The following is a 15,041-nucleotide window of genomic DNA, read 5'->3' as shown; positions in this document are numbered from 1 at the left end:
AATTTAAAATCCCAATTAAATATAACCAGATTTTGTAGTATAACTTAAAACAATCATAATCGAATACTCTCAGATTTCATGAATGCGAAGAAATATTTTAAAATCTCAATCCAATCCAAAGTAATACTGCTGGAAGAAGTGATAGACCGGGTAAACTGTAAAGACAGAAAATAGGTTTTATAATGGTCATCTCGATAGATTAATAAATCTCAGGTTTTTCCACTCAGTTAACTCGTGAGTAGCCGTGACAGTATCCTGTGTATCTAAATCTGTCACTCTGTCGTGCTGCTAAAACCCTAAAACTCCACCCCAAAAAACAATTAAACATGAAGAAGACCAAATCACCACAAAATCAACAAGCCGAGCTTCTCAAAACCCTCGGCGACTTCACCAGCAAGCAAAACTGGGACGATTTCTTCACCATCCGCGGCACCGACGACTCGTTCGAGTGGTACGCCGAGTGGCCTCAACTCAGTCCCGCCCTCCTCTCTCACCTCTCCGACTTCCTCTCCCTCTCTCCGCCCCCGCAGATCCTCGTCCCCGGTTGCGGCAACTCGAAACTCTCCGAGCACTTGTATGATTCCGGTTTTAGAGATGTTACGAATGTGGATTTCTCGAAAGTCGTGATTTCGGATATGTTGAGGAGGAATGTGAGGGAGAGGCCGGGGATGCGGTGGCGCGTTATGGATATGACTCATTTGCAGGTCTAATTGTCGCTTTATCGTGGTTATTTGAATTTGATTGATCAAATTTTATCTGTTGATTATGATATACTTGTTGGGGAAATGTGAATATTGGCTATGACTGATTTGCAGGTCGTATTATCATATTTATGTTTACTCGATATGTATGTACTCTCTCTAAATAAATGATGTTTGACTTTTTGGCACACATTTTTTTTTTTTTGACAATTTAGGCTTATATGCCTTACAAATGAGTATCTGTTCTAATACTTCTCAGTGGTGAGCTATCCGGTCGTGCTCTTTTGGCACACATTTTTAAGTGCATTGACCTCATGGTTAGAATTGTTATTTTTCAATTTTTTTGTGAATTAAAGTATACGTTTAATATTTTTATTCAGGAAAAGAAAATTTTAAAAATAATTATTGTAGATATGCTGTCAATGCTCTTAGAATTGGGTGCCAAAAAGTCAAGCGGCGTCTGTTTGAAAACATAGGGAGGAGTATTTTAAGACACGAATGTAGAGTTAATTGAGATGTACTTGATTGGAGAATCTGGATATTGACAGCTAGTGTTGATTTTGAGTTTTATGGTGAGACTATTTTGCACAGTTGATTGAGCATTTGAGCTATATTTATGTGAGATGTGTGAGTGTGACTGTTGACTAATGGTAGTGTTGATTATGAATGTGACGCATTCGGACTAAGATATAAAGTTGATATAGCTATACGCCTATACTTATCATAGAAATGCAAGTCTGTTTTGTTTATAGTGTCTGGTTTTTAGTTCGCATGAGAGCAAGCAGACTTTAGGAAGCTATATGTTTAGTGATGTATTATGTACTATATGTTACTAACATGGACTACCTTTAACAAAAGTTAAAGTGCAGAGCCTAGAGGTACTAGGTACTAGGTGGTATGAATTTTTCGGTTTACATTTGATATTGTAGAGTTAATTTGCCTACTCTATAGGTGCAAGTAGAATGAGAAGTAGAGTTTTGTTATTGTTTTGCGGAAATTATATATTGTAGTCACTTGTATTAATTTATACTTTGTAGATCATAGAAGTGTTGATTTCAAATGTTTAGATAATTAGGGAACCCGCTGGTTGGCTTTTGTAGTGTGCAGTTTATATTAAAGCCCGAAGCTATGTAAAACTCAGTGGTTACTATTAGTAAAAATTGTTTCAAATTACAGTATTATACTTCTAGAATTGCTACAGCGGTATGTTCTGACATTCTTATTGAAGTAAACACTTTTAGTTATCTCACCTCTGACATGAATATTACTATCATGTCCATTATATGTTTTTTACTCCCATCGTTTGGATATAGAATTCAAGGCAAAGTTGACATGGTCAGTTACACTTACAGTAAGGAAAGACTACCAAGAGCAGAAAATAGAAGAAAAGATGGTGCACAATTGCACAAACACCCTCAGATGGAAATCAGATATTATTATCCTTAGTAAAGTCTGTATCTAGGTAGTTGAGTTTTTGGTAATTGGCTATATAATCGATGCAGCAAGCTTGATTTATTTTAATTCTGAGATGCCTTCTTGCCTTGCACTTTCTGGAGGAGAAGAGCTAGCCCCTTCATTTTAGTTCTCAGATGTTGTTTCTTTTCAGTTTGCAGATGAAACATTTAATGTTGTTCTTGACAAGGGAGGGTTAGATGCTCTAATGGAGCCAGAGCTTGGTACAGATCTTGGAAATCGCTACTTGTCAGAGGTGTCTTTCATATTCTTTTTCAACTCTCAGTTTATGATAAGTAGAAGCTTGATTAATTTAATTACTGATCATAGTCAGTTTACAGAATGCTTGTTTTGCATCCAGGTAAAGAGAGTTTTGAAAGATGGAGGGAAATTTATCTGTCTCACCTTGGCAGAGGCTCATGTGTTGGGTACTGCTATTCTTAAGCTTTGTTATTTAACTGGATTTACATGTTTAAAAATAATGTGTATTACCTTCACATCTTGTCGGATATAAGTATATAGCATATAAGAGTGAGATCAATTTTATATCAAAAGCAGAAGGGAATACTGAAAACTAACTTACAGCTTGCTGAGTCAGAGATTAATGGTGTCATCTATTCTTAGAGTTGCTTAGTCTTCAATATGGTCAGATAGATGCTGATGGAAAATTTCTCATTTGTTTATTTAATCATGTGCTACTTCTCAGGACTGCTTTTTCCTAAGTTCCGATATGGGTGGAGTCTGAGCCTTCAAGCTATACCACAGAAGCCTTCCAAAAAACCTAGTCTGACAACTTTTATGCTGATTGCCAAGAAAGAGAGTTCACCAGAATTGCAGAAAGTATCATCATCAATTCATTCTGCCACTGGTTTATATGGGGATCAGGTAATATATTGTATCTTCATTATATTTAATTTGATGATGAGGTCTGGTGTAGTGGGCATGAATGGATGGGTTTTATTTGACGAATAATGTCCCAAAGATTTCGACTTCAAGCACTCTGTATTGATATGATGCAAATTGATGATGTCCTGCCATTGTTGTGAACGATGTTAGTATAACCCGATATTTTACCTGAAGTACATGTTTGGACCCTTGACACTCGGACATGGGTGTGGACACATGTTTTTATTGTGTTTAAAAAGATCGTCAGGTTTGACACTTGGATAGATTTCATGTTGGATACTTCCAGCCAAGTCCTAATAACAAGGTTGTGATGATGTTATAACTCTTTTAGTTGTATATTCTGTATAACCTTCATGATTGTTTGCTACTGCTCCATACTTTTAGGCTCGTGGACTGTTTGAAGCACTTGAAATTGAGAATAATTTTCGTACGGCGCACGCGAATGGTTCTGATATGCTGTACTCTCTTGAAGATTTGTGTCTCGGAGCTAAAGGAGACCTATCGGAGCTTAGACCGGGACGTCGCGTCCAGCTTACCTTGGGTGAACCAGGGCGCTCCCAGTTTTTATATAAAGCTGTTCTTCTTGATGCACAGAAACAGTCTGATTCTTTCTTGTATCATTGTGGTGTTTTTCTTGTCCCTAAGGTCAGTCTATCATACTTTTTCTTGCATGCTCTGGGGGTGTTTATTTAATTCTCAATGAGCTGAAAAAACACATAAAGAGTTATGGTCGACTTAACCCTTCCCAGACGACAGAATAGGATACAATCTCAGATCAAGTCAGCAATCATTAGTAAAAGCTTTGTATCATTTTGTGCAATCAATGTTTTATTGTTCCATTTTGTAATTCTATTGATAGTCAATAGATGTGCTTTTACTATTATGTTTTGTTTGTTATAAAATATCTAACTAGATGTTAGAATTCAGACTCGTGCTCATGAATGGATCTTCTCCTCAGAAGAAGGACAATGGACGATCATTGAGAGTTCAAAGGCTGCTCGTCTCATAATGGTAATGGTTTACTATCTTAGAAATTATTTTTGTAAAGAATTGACTTGTAATATTTTGGTTGATGTCTACTAAGTTCTTATTTCTCATGCTTAAAAAATCAGGTATTACTAGATTCGAGCCATGCCAGTGCCAGCACAGAAGATATACAAGTAAGTTCTGTCTGTCCATTTGCTGGCCCCACTTCTGAGCTGTGCTAAGTAACAGTATGTCGACCCTTACATGTATTTGGAAATTCTCTTCTTTCAGAAGGACCTATCACCTTTAGTGAAACAATTAGAACCGGGAAAAAATGATTCTGGAGCCCTAATTCCGTAAGTTATCTTAATCATTTGAAGTTTCCTCTGTCTACCTATCAGTTACGACATAACTTGTAGAATTTTGCTGTTCTTAAGGCTGTTCGACTTGTATTTATTCTTGTTGTCATGTTATGTACTATGCTCCTTTCCATACTCCCAGTAAAAACTTTGAAAATTTTAAATTCTAAAGATACCAAGCTCGTTCAGGTTTATATAATGTATTTATACACCATTGAACTGACTACATATCTGTCGACTGCACATGCCCTCAGTCTAACATCACTAATCAGACTACAATTTACTAATTTCCTTGGTGTTTCTGATTTGTGGTTGCTGTCTGGTTTTCTTGATTCTCGCTTTTCTTTTCTATATATTACAGGTTCATGGCTGCAAGCGATGGGATTGAGAAAAGGAATGTTGTTTACCAGGTTCAGAACTATTTTATGAAGCTATTCTCTTTATAATAAAAGCTCAAGGGACAAGGTTCTAAATAAATTACGAGAGGAAAATGAAAAAAAAGTGTGGAAAGAAAATTGTCTTAAGTTTTGTGCCTGTATAGAGTGACTTGGTTTCTTAATTTCTTGGCAATGCTGACTTGATGTATGATACCTTCTCCGATCATACCTGCAATATATCTTTTACTGTAATTTGAGCCTTCTGTCCCAACATCTATCAAGTGATGTAAGAAGTGGCATACATTAATCTAACCAGTGAAATTAGCTGAATAATAGATTGGTTTACATGATGCTTCTTCATAAAAGTAGTTAGCTTTTAGTGTGTTTGAATTTCTTGTTTGATGCCGAGTAGCATCTGGGGTTCCAAAATTTATTATTATCACCATCCTCTTATGAGCTTCAGTTTTACAATTTTGCATGATTTTTATTTATCTAGTTTAGGGGATGAATTTGGACTTGTGAACATATTGAATTTACTTTTGAAGTGAATGTCATTGATTTTTAATTCATGGTTTGAGATGCTATCTCTACCATTGCGCTACTGTTAGTGAAGTGCATATGTGTTGGTTAACTCTGCAGTTTGTGATCTTTTCTGACTTTGAATTTTGCTTTTTAGGTTGATTCTGCCTTGACTGGTCCAGTTATCGTTGATGACGTAGTATATGAAAATGTTGATGACGATATTAGTCGTCTATTTCCATCAAAAGAGTTGATATTTCGTCGTCTTACTTTTGAAAGATCTATGGGTTTAGTTCAGTCAGAAGCTTTGCTAACAGGAGAAAAAAGTAAAACAATTGTCAATGTGAAAGAGCAAAAGAAATCTCGTTCATCCTCAAAATCTAGAAAGAAAGGGAACCAGAGCGGAAGTTCTTCTAATGTGTCACTAATAAATGGTAATGTCTCTCGTTCCATTCATTATGTTATGTATGCAGTTGTAATTTATGTCATTGGGTTGAAGATAGATTTCTGTTGCACGTAAATATTATATGTCATTTGTTCTGGAAGTGTATTCACATTGTGTATTTCTTTGTTTTGTTTTTGTAATATTTAATAAGAAAACAGTGCTCCGGAAATTGATCATGACTATTTGGCGAGTTCGTATCACACTGGAATTGTTTCAGGGCTTATGTTGATATCTTCCTTCCTTGAAACCGTGTCATCAAACGGAGGAATGGTAAGGATCAGCTTAGAAATATTTTGTATCTATATCATCATCACTTGTGGAAAATGATTTTAAGACTTTGACTACTTGAGAGTTATAAGAATTTTAGACATTTACCTAATCTTCAGAAACCTGTGTGTATAAGGTTGATTTCTCTGCGGGAGTTTTTTTTGCTGGCAACCAGTGATTTGATATTAAGATCCCCCCTTTTCGTGGTAGGTAAAAGCAGTTGTAATCGGTCTTGGAGCAGGGTTGCTTCCTATGTTTCTTCACCGGAGCCTTCCATGTTTAAGCATTGAGGTAATTCCGGACCATATTGCTTTTTGTGATATTGTGTAATACTCCCTGTCCCAAACATTTCTTTACACTTTCCTTTTAGGGATGTTTCTTCCAATTCTTTACATTTCAAAACTTACGAAAAATAGTAAAATTTTTTAATATAAATATTAACTACATCCACTACTTTCCTCCACTATACTTTTCATACATTAAATATCAATTGGTCCTACCACATTACACACTTTTCTTTCTCTTTTACACTACTTTATACATTTATCTCAATCTCCGTGCCCAACCCATTTGTAACAAATAAGAGGGACGGAGGGAGTATGATTTATTGTATATGTATTTTCTGTTGTTTTCAGGTAGTTGAGTTGGATGCTGTCATCCTTGATCTTGCTAGAGATTACTTTGGTTTTAGAGAAAGTGATCATATGACGGTATCTTCCCTTGAATTTGTACATCTTTATCTAGATCTTACTAGCAAATTATAGTTTGTGCAAGTAAAAGTTAAGTTGGCATAACAGAACGACATCAGTGTCCTAAAGAAAGAGGGAATCCCTTTTTGATTATGATTTGAGGATTACAGAAAGTAATAGGACCTTGGTTGTTGGTTCCAAATAATTTAAGACAATATACTGAACGAAATCGGGGACTATGTTCATGAATAAGACTGGTTACTCACATTTGAAGTATACAACTATAATCTTGATTTATAATAGTTCGAGTAGGTATAATAAATTCAATTGCTTATATTTACTACATAAAGCAATATATGTTTGGACTTAAGTATACCAACTGCTATATCAATCGATGAGTCTGTAGCTAAATAAAGAGATGTGCATTGTTTTTGTAGCACATCTCATATAAATGATTTTACTTTCAAAACTTACCCTAATTATTTATATAAAGTTTTCTTAATATTCATGCTCCAGTATGGAATCTAATTTTTTATCTCCCCAATCCTTGTTGGACGAAATAAATATTCTGCTGCATTTTCATTTTTTAAAAGAATTTTTTCAATGTCCTTGTATGGTGATGGTTCAGGTACATATCACAGATGGGATCCAGTTTTTGAGGGACGTAGCAGCTTCCAAGATAGCAGCTGATGGGGTGAATCCTAATGATAGAAGTTGCTCCTATTCGAGTGATGCCAACGCAGAAGAGAAGTGGATTGACAAAATTGGCTTACTTATAGTTGATGTTGATTCATCTGATTCGAGGTATATGCAAATCTTTTTATCATTAGTTATTATTATATTTATATTTTGGAAAAAAGCAAGAAGATTTGAGTAAACTATCTAAAGTTTGATTTTGTCTTGCAGCTCGGGAATGACCTGCCCTGCTGCAGATTTTGTTGAAGAGTCTTTTCTGTTGACTGTTAGAGAATCTTTGTCCAATACAGGTCTTTTTGTTGTTAATTTGGTGTCAAGGTCAGCATCTATAAAGGACTTGGTTCTTGCAAGGATGAAAACGGTGAGAGACTATTTTTTTGTTATACAACTATACTAACAGCCAATTAGCAAAAAAAGAAAAAGAAGAGACTGGACTAGTTAAGAATGTCTTACTCGTGATTCTTTTCTGAACATGTTACTGTTTTATTTGTTTTGTAAAATAGAAATATTATTGCACATTAGCAAGAACTAGGCAAATTAGGAAGAAGATTGAGCCTTTGAGAATTCAATGTATGTTTGTTTATCTGCAGTACATGAGCTAGGGTAGCTTGTTTATGTAAGAACTGGGGCTAGCATACCATAATGCCCCTCTCGGTAGCTTGTGTATGTAAGAAATAGTCTGAGTGTTTAAATTTCTGTTTGTCTACTCACGCTTTCCCTTATAATTGTTTTCAGGTGTTTGGCAAACTATTTTCACTTCAGCTGGAAGAGGACGTCAACGAGGTTATTTTTGCTCGTAAAACGGAAGATGGTATCGAGGAAGGTAGTTTTCACGAAGCCTCTCAACAACTCGGTAAATTATTAAACCTAAAACACGCAGAGTTGAGCCAAAACATTACAGATGTCGCAAAGAAGATCAAACATCTCAAGTAATGTTTAAGTTGGAAAGAGAAAAACATTTAAAAGATGCAAACATGTGTTGATCGTGTAAAATACAAGCCTACCCATCTGACGGATGGGCGATGTTACACGCCAATGAAAAGTCTGCGAAGGCCATTCGTAATCAAATTTGATCAAGTATCCAACGTCAAGGGTTTAGGAGTCGATATATATAACTGTGTACTGTGAGAAATATAATGTGTTTTTTTTCTCTTATTTATTTTGTTCTGGGATTGTACTATTTAGTTAACTGATGTCATATGCATTGAATGTACTAAATAGAGGCACAACTCAAATTTGTTAAGCTTGACCCATATAAATATTAATTTTGGTTATACATATCAAAGCAAATTCATAAATTTTAAAAATGAAATGGTAGAGCATGATTGGATAGCCCAAGTGATGGGTTTATTCTCTGTTGTCCCCGGAGACCCGGGTTCGACTTTGACTCATCCGAATAGTATTAGAACAGATACTAATTTGTAAGGTATATAAGTTTCTATTGTCAAAAAAAATGAAATGGTTATAGTTTGTTTAAATAATCAAGTAACTCAAATAGCTTTACGAGTTGAACTTAATTATTATGTTAAAAGTATTTCACAGGACCAAATACAATGAAAAATAGTGAATATTACTGGTGATTATTGGTAGTGAAGTAAAAAAAATATATAAAAATTTTAAATAAATTTACTAATAAATATATATTATAATCATAACTAATCATTAATTAAATTCTGTACTGTAGCTCGAATTGATTAAATTTTAGCTTGAATTGATTAAATTTCCGTTTGTTATTAATCATCTGATTAGTCTTTGATTAATCTTCGATTGATCAATATTCGATTTATTTTTATTTCATGATTTGACTGATTAAGTCTGAAATCTACTTTTTATTATACCGAGTAAAATTAATTTTTTAGATAAAAATATTTTACGAATAAAATTCGAGTTTAAACGGGAGTATTTACCCCGGCATGCCCCTGCGCAGGACTTGTCACCTCCGGCATGCTCCTGCGCAGGACTCGGCGTGACTAAAACGAAAAATAGTGAACGGAAGTCAATGTGCGTGGAATAAAAGTAAGGTGGCAGCACCACGTGTATTGACTTTCTACTCATTACAAGAAGAAAGAAGCCAAGCATGTTTATAACACTTCTGGTGTGCTTGTCACTTATTGTGTCGGTTACTCGGTAATTCTCTCTCTCTCTCTCTCTCTCTCTCCCACCTATCACTCTCTCTCTCCTCTTTTGTGAAACAAAACAAATGTACTGAACTTTCATTCTCTTACTGGGTTTCTCTTAAAAGGAGTTCTTTAAAACAGCAGTTATAATGACAGTGAGTTGCACTTCTCTTCTTGATCTATCTTTATTTGGGAACTTAACTGTTTTATTTACTGCTTTAATATTGCAAATATGATGGCTTTTTTCTTGATTTCGTGATCATGCAACTTGTTTTTGTTTAATGTGGATTTGCTTGCTTGATTTATGTAATTCTTGGATTCTTGGTTGTTCTGTGAGTTGGGTTTTAATGCTTTTTTTATTTGGTTAGCAGTCACTGTTGATGGGCTTAGGCTAATATTTGGTTCTATCAAAAGAGCTGTAAAAATTGACTGATTTAGGTTTTTGGAGGCAGAAATGTCTGCATATTTGCTAAAAAAGATTGATTCTGAACTGGAGTTTCGTATTTAGTACTGGATGATTTTATTCATCAATTGTGTTGAATTTTGTTGATTTGGCCTTTGGTTTTGCTGCAATTTTACTTTTGTAACTGTCGGATCTGGAGTTTTTGCTTTTCTGGTGTAATCTAAGAGGTTTAGGTTGAAGTGGCTGAGGGAATTGATTGCATAGGTCTATGGTGCCTGTTTATGTAAATAGTTGTGTCTTGCGTAGATGCCTTATTGCGTTCTAAATGGCTGATTGTGGTAAACTAAGCAGTATTTGAGTCTTTGATCCTCCGGTGCTTTATATTTTCCCACGTCATCAGGTTTTGCTATCTTACGCCATCTTGTTGAATACAACGGGTTGTTGAGAGTAGTAAAATATCATATGATGATCAATGCAAGGTATCTGATGCGTTTTGGTACTTAAAATGCGAATTGAGCTAATCAATTTGCATTTTCTATTTTTTTTGCTGATCTGTGTGGGCACATATTTCTTTTGTGCACAGCTCATCTCGTCTGCTTGTGCCTTTTTGCTCCATATAATTTCATAGCCAAATATAATAGTAGTTGTGAACTAATCTATTCCTGGGGACTCACTATCTCTCGGATGATACTACTCTTTTCTTGTCGCTTGTCTCTCTGCTTTACGAATAAATTAATGCAGTTCCTTTTAGTGAACCCAACGATCATAGGCTTAATCGATTAAAAGATAAAGCTTTGAGCTTACTTCCAAAAGTTTAATGCTGGAACTTTACATAGAGCTCCATGTCTCAATTTATCAATTGCTTGCAGGACATTGAAGTTCAAATATTGTGCTATACTTGTCAAATTTGGATTAAGTGCAATTTATCTTTATTTGGTCGTTTAAAGAAGTAGCAAATTGTGCATTACGTCCAATTGCTAGTGCCAAGAATCAACTTGTTTTACAATTTGCCACAAATAAAGGAGGAATAAAATTAAGGAACTTGTTTAGATATTTTTTTTAAAGATCTATGTGCTGATATGTAGTGTTAGTGTATCTGCTCGACTAAAAGGTTCCTTATTCCTGCAGCAGCGATCACAATTGCCAAAGTTTGGTAACTGGGAAAGTGAAGACAATGTTCCTTACACTGTCTATTTCGAAAATGCAAGGAAAGGAAAAAGTGGCAAAAAGACGAATCCAAGTAATCCTGATATGGTTTCCAATAACAGCTCTCCAGTTCAAGTCACTTCTGCAGGAAAGGCTGAACTGGAGGTTGTAAACGGACCAGAGACAGGAAGGCCAGGACACAAGCGTCATATGAGTCGAGAAGATGGTGAACCAATACCAGGTCCGATAACTGATATTCAGTCCTCTCATCAACAACATGGCCAGGTTACATCTGAAAATAATTATAAGTCTGAAATTGAGGCAAACAAAGTTCCGGATGGAACTGGATCAAGTCACCAGCACTGGCTGAGCGGGGAAGATGGAGACATTAAGAAACCATCCAATTCCCCGTTGCGTCATGACACTATTGGCAAGAAAGACCATGCAGACTCTCCTCATCATCGGCTAGGAAGTGGAGGCACTTCTAGCCCTAAACGGGTTTCTAGGCAGAATTTACGTCCTGACCGCAGTGTTGAACAGTCACCACTGCATCCACACCACCAAACAAGGACTGGGAACAAAGGCAGTGGTGTTTCTTCTCCGTCCTGGGAAAGAAAGGGCTCCTCTGAAGGTACACATGGCCTAGCTCCGTTCACTCCAGGAAGATCCCGGTTGCGATCATCTGTTACTGGAGGCGATGAAACTGTAATATCTCTGTTCTCTACTCCTTGTCACGTAGCCTTGAAAGAGTTATCACATTACATATATTATATATATGCCTTTATAAAGTGTTCACTTGTAGGAATAGTTTAAGCAGATCCATAATTTTGCTTCTATGTATTAATTGCTGAATAGGTAAAGGAAACTCTAGTCAATCCATCCTTCTAAAATTTAAACATGTCTGCTCTTGTTAGTGGTCTTAGCAATGGTAAGAGATACTCTGTCTCACTAGTTTGCAGCACCAAAAGATATATATTCGGCTCTGATAATTTTCTTCTTCTCATCTTCTCTAGAGAAGCAAAACTGGTTACCATCATTGGGTCCTGTTCAGAATATTTAGAATTGGGTATGTTAGCAGTGCCAGCAGTTCATTGCCTCCCCTTCCCCCTTTGCATCCACAAGAAATTTGTAAATGATATTTTATTTGATTGACAAGCATCATTTCCCGGCATTATTTTGCTTTATAGTCCTAGATTTCTTTCGGATATGGGTGAGTAATTAAATGGAACATACAGGGAAGTGTATCATGAGGATTCTAGCTCCCTGAAGGGTTACATTGCCTTGTATCTACACCGTGCATATGACAATATTCTTTCCTCGTGTGTTGACTTGAGTCTTGACGTTGTATGTGACAGCCTGATCATGGCCCTGTAGTTCCAAAATTTGGTGATTGGGATGAAAGTGATCCTTCAGCAGGTGAAGGCTACACTCACATATTCAACAAAGTGCGAGAGGAGAAACAAAGTGAGACGGGAAAGGTACCAGTTGTGCCAGCTGAGACTTCTTATACATCAAATGGTCAAAAGCAATATGCAAATGAAAGTTCAAAGGTATTTCTCAGTTCAATTTACACTGTTTTAGTTCTTCCATAGTTCTCGAAACTTATTAATTGTATCTAATATGATACCCGACCCCATCAAATTTACATATCCTAGCAATTTATTAGCCAACTATGCTACTGCCTTGTTTTAGCTCATTAATTACTGATTTTCTTAACAGAGTTTATACATTACAGGGTTGTTTTTGCTTTCCATGGGGCAGAAAGTGATATGTTTTTGGAACTTATATGAATAGAGATTGGGAGGATATGTACATACTACCAGAAATCAAGGCTCTCTTAGAGGAAAATAGCAAATGCATGGTGAAATTTTTTAGCATGTGCATTTTCTACTTAAATTCAGTATTTTTGCAAGAATATATATATTAGACTTCTTTTTTGAAAGTGCAATTATTGGAGGATTAATATTAGTTTCTTTTGTTTGTAACTGTTTAATATGAGCTTCAGGATCTTTGTTTGTGCATCATGTAAATCACTAGTATAAATATATCTTTCTGCGTCGGTTAAAAGTAGAACCGACGGTTATACATAAGCGTCAGTTGTCAGCTTAATCCATGTAAAATGTCATTTGTGCACACCTTAATCGACGCGTAAATAGTTTTATGTATCCGTCGAAATAACACTGACAAAGTATTTTTTTTCGAATACCGACGCTATAGAATTCAGTTGCTGCGTTGGGTCAAGAGAATGCCAACGCTATAGTATTCACCTATTGCGTCATCAGCAAAATGCCGACGCTTAAAACTATTTTTTGTGTCGGTTGTGCAGAGTGCCGATGATTTAGGTAATCTATTGCTCTTAAAATTATATTATATATAATATAATTTGAAAATTATATTACATAAATTATAATTCGATTAATTCTTGTGGCTGACTTGGTTTTACTTTAGGATTTAAGTAATCAGTACTCTGTAGTGTTAAATCCAAGCGGAATTTAATGCCAGATAATGTTAACAACTATTTTTGCTAGATATGTATATCTTTTAAATAAATAAAAGTTATTTTATTAAGACATAAAGGTCCACATATATATATATTTAGTACGCATATTGTAGGTAGTAATAGTAATTATTTCAGTTGTATCATGTCATTTTGCACGTGAATTCGGTTGGAGAATGTCCTCAATGGAAAATATACAATATGAATCAATATACTTGTATAAAGGAGAAGCGAGGGGCGTGTATGTGGCGTATCTCAGATAGCTCCGTTCTATTTTTCTAATTTTCTGAAATTTTTGGATGAAAAATATCAAAAATTAGAACTACTTTTTTTAGTTTCGGATATATTAGAAGCAAGTTTCAGAATCTGATTTTGTTTCAGATTATTTATGGAATATAGTAGCTTGAAAGTTTTAATCTGATTTTGTTTAAGATTATTTAATTATGGGAAAGAGTAGCACACAAGTCTCTCTACACCTATAAATACCCTTATAGGTTGTAGGGTTTTGGATCATTTAAACATAACATCTCTGTTGATAGTTCTCTTGCTCGATTTCTAACTCGGTGGTACCGTTCTTCTGCAACAAGAAATAGAAGCTGTTTATACGGTATTAAAAAAATAAAGATTGTGGCAAGCAAAGGTAGTTATAGACCACTATGTGGGAGTCGACAAATCCAAACACGGGAGAAGAATATAGTCTTGACATAGTATTGATGGGTGATATCAATAAATTAACTATTAGTGATGTATGTTTGTTGGTTATTTTTTTATAATATTTGTTTTCATCGGACTGTTTGTTGTTGTTAATTTTTATATGATTTATTTTGTATAGAGGAAAATATTATTCATGCATTAAAGACCACTATACAAAAAAATACTTATATAAAGGAGAAGTGAGGGGCGTGTAGGTGGCGCCCCTCACATCGCTCCGTTCTATTTTTCTAATTTTCTGGAATTTTTGGATGAAAGATATCAAGAATTGCTCCGTTCAAGCAATTTTTAAGTGAGGACTGTTTATATAGTATTATAAAGTAAAGGTTGTTACAATTAAGGGTAGTTATAGACCGCTATCTCACGGATTTAAGTTAAATGTTTTTGTGCACTATCAATCCAAAAAAATGGAGGAAGGTAACAATGTAAGAACATGATTAATTTTCAAAAAAAACACAAAAATAAAATTAAGATTCGTCGTTCTTTAAATTTTTAATTACGTGTGGAAATTTATTTTCATTTTTTCACCATGAATTATAGTCCAATTAAACAATTTTATATATTAGTATTGGTATTACATCACGATTTTTATAATATAAAATTTATTTTATCCTAAAAATATTAATTTTGAATTACTAATATACTTTTTATATACAGCCACTAAATTATTGCATTTTTCAAATATTAATATTAAATTATTAATATAATTTTTATAAGTCGCTGCAACGCGCGGCTTCTCAACTAGTGTAAGGGTTAAAAATGGGGCGGGTTCGGGGCGGGGACTTCATTT

The 15,041-nt window shown here is 35.0% G+C and overlaps 2 protein-coding genes across 9 annotated transcripts; both read left to right on the top strand.

The window, feature by feature from the left end:
* Nucleotides 1-172: 172 nt before the first annotated feature.
* LOC108199560 (uncharacterized) lies at nt 173-8,655 on the top strand. Its single transcript, XM_017367435.2, has 16 exons — nt 173-704; nt 2,308-2,409; nt 2,515-2,581; nt 2,860-3,038; nt 3,444-3,704; nt 3,987-4,070; nt 4,172-4,219; nt 4,317-4,381; nt 4,746-4,794; nt 5,438-5,714; nt 5,877-5,995; nt 6,203-6,283; nt 6,628-6,702; nt 7,310-7,485; nt 7,588-7,738; nt 8,113-8,655. Exons 1-16 carry the CDS (start codon nt 327-329, stop codon nt 8,308-8,310), a joined length of 2,310 nt encoding a protein of 769 aa, XP_017222924.1. The 5' UTR covers nt 173-326; the 3' UTR covers nt 8,311-8,655.
* A 721-nt stretch (nt 8,656-9,376) lies between these two features.
* On the top strand, nt 9,377-13,067 carry LOC108197429 (RPM1-interacting protein 4). Of its 8 annotated transcripts, none has more exons than XM_064083442.1 (4): nt 9,377-9,504; nt 11,026-11,748; nt 12,399-12,593; nt 12,763-13,067. In XM_064083442.1, exons 2-4 carry the CDS (start codon nt 11,149-11,151, stop codon nt 12,835-12,837), a joined length of 870 nt encoding a protein of 289 aa, XP_063939512.1. In that variant the 5' UTR covers nt 9,377-9,504; nt 11,026-11,148; the 3' UTR covers nt 12,838-13,067. The 8 variants fall into 8 exon arrangements, with proteins under 8 accessions (XP_063939512.1, XP_063939513.1, XP_017220535.1 ...); XM_064083443.1 differs by having other exon boundaries at nt 9,382-9,504; nt 11,029-11,748; XM_017365046.2 differs by having other exon boundaries at nt 9,482-9,649; nt 11,029-11,748; nt 12,779-13,067.
* Nucleotides 13,068-15,041: the final 1,974 nt, after the last annotated feature.

Source organism: Daucus carota, chromosome 8 (assembly GCF_001625215.2).
Source record: "Daucus carota subsp. sativus chromosome 8, DH1 v3.0, whole genome shotgun sequence".
NCBI classification, from domain to species: Eukaryota; Viridiplantae; Streptophyta; class Magnoliopsida; order Apiales; family Apiaceae; genus Daucus; species Daucus carota.
Note: the sequence above shows the minus strand (reverse complement) of the source record. Positions and strands in the feature narration are given on the sequence as shown.

What these genes read in the sequence shown, in the direction of transcription:
- LOC108199560 (XM_017367435.2), top strand. Translation starts at nt 327, where the DNA reads ATGAAGAAGACCAAATCACCACAAAATCAACAAGCCGAGCTTCTCAAA. An exon ending in TGTCATCAAACGGAGGAATG is followed by an intron (nt 5,996 to 6,202) that starts GTAAGGATCAGC and finishes TTTTCGTGGTAG; the next exon opens with GTAAAAGCAGTTGTAATCGG. An exon ending in TTCTTGCAAGGATGAAAACG is followed by an intron (nt 7,739 to 8,112) that starts GTGAGAGACTAT and finishes AATTGTTTTCAG; the next exon opens with GTGTTTGGCAAACTATTTTC.
- LOC108197429 (XM_064083439.1), top strand. An exon ending in TTACTGGAGGCGATGAAACT is followed by an intron (nt 11,749 to 12,398) that starts GTAATATCTCTG and finishes TGTATGTGACAG; the next exon opens with CCTGATCATGGCCCTGTAGT. An exon ending in ATGCAAATGAAAGTTCAAAG is followed by an intron (nt 12,594 to 12,762) that starts GTATTTCTCAGT and finishes TTTTCTTAACAG; the next exon opens with AGTTTATACATTACAGGGTT.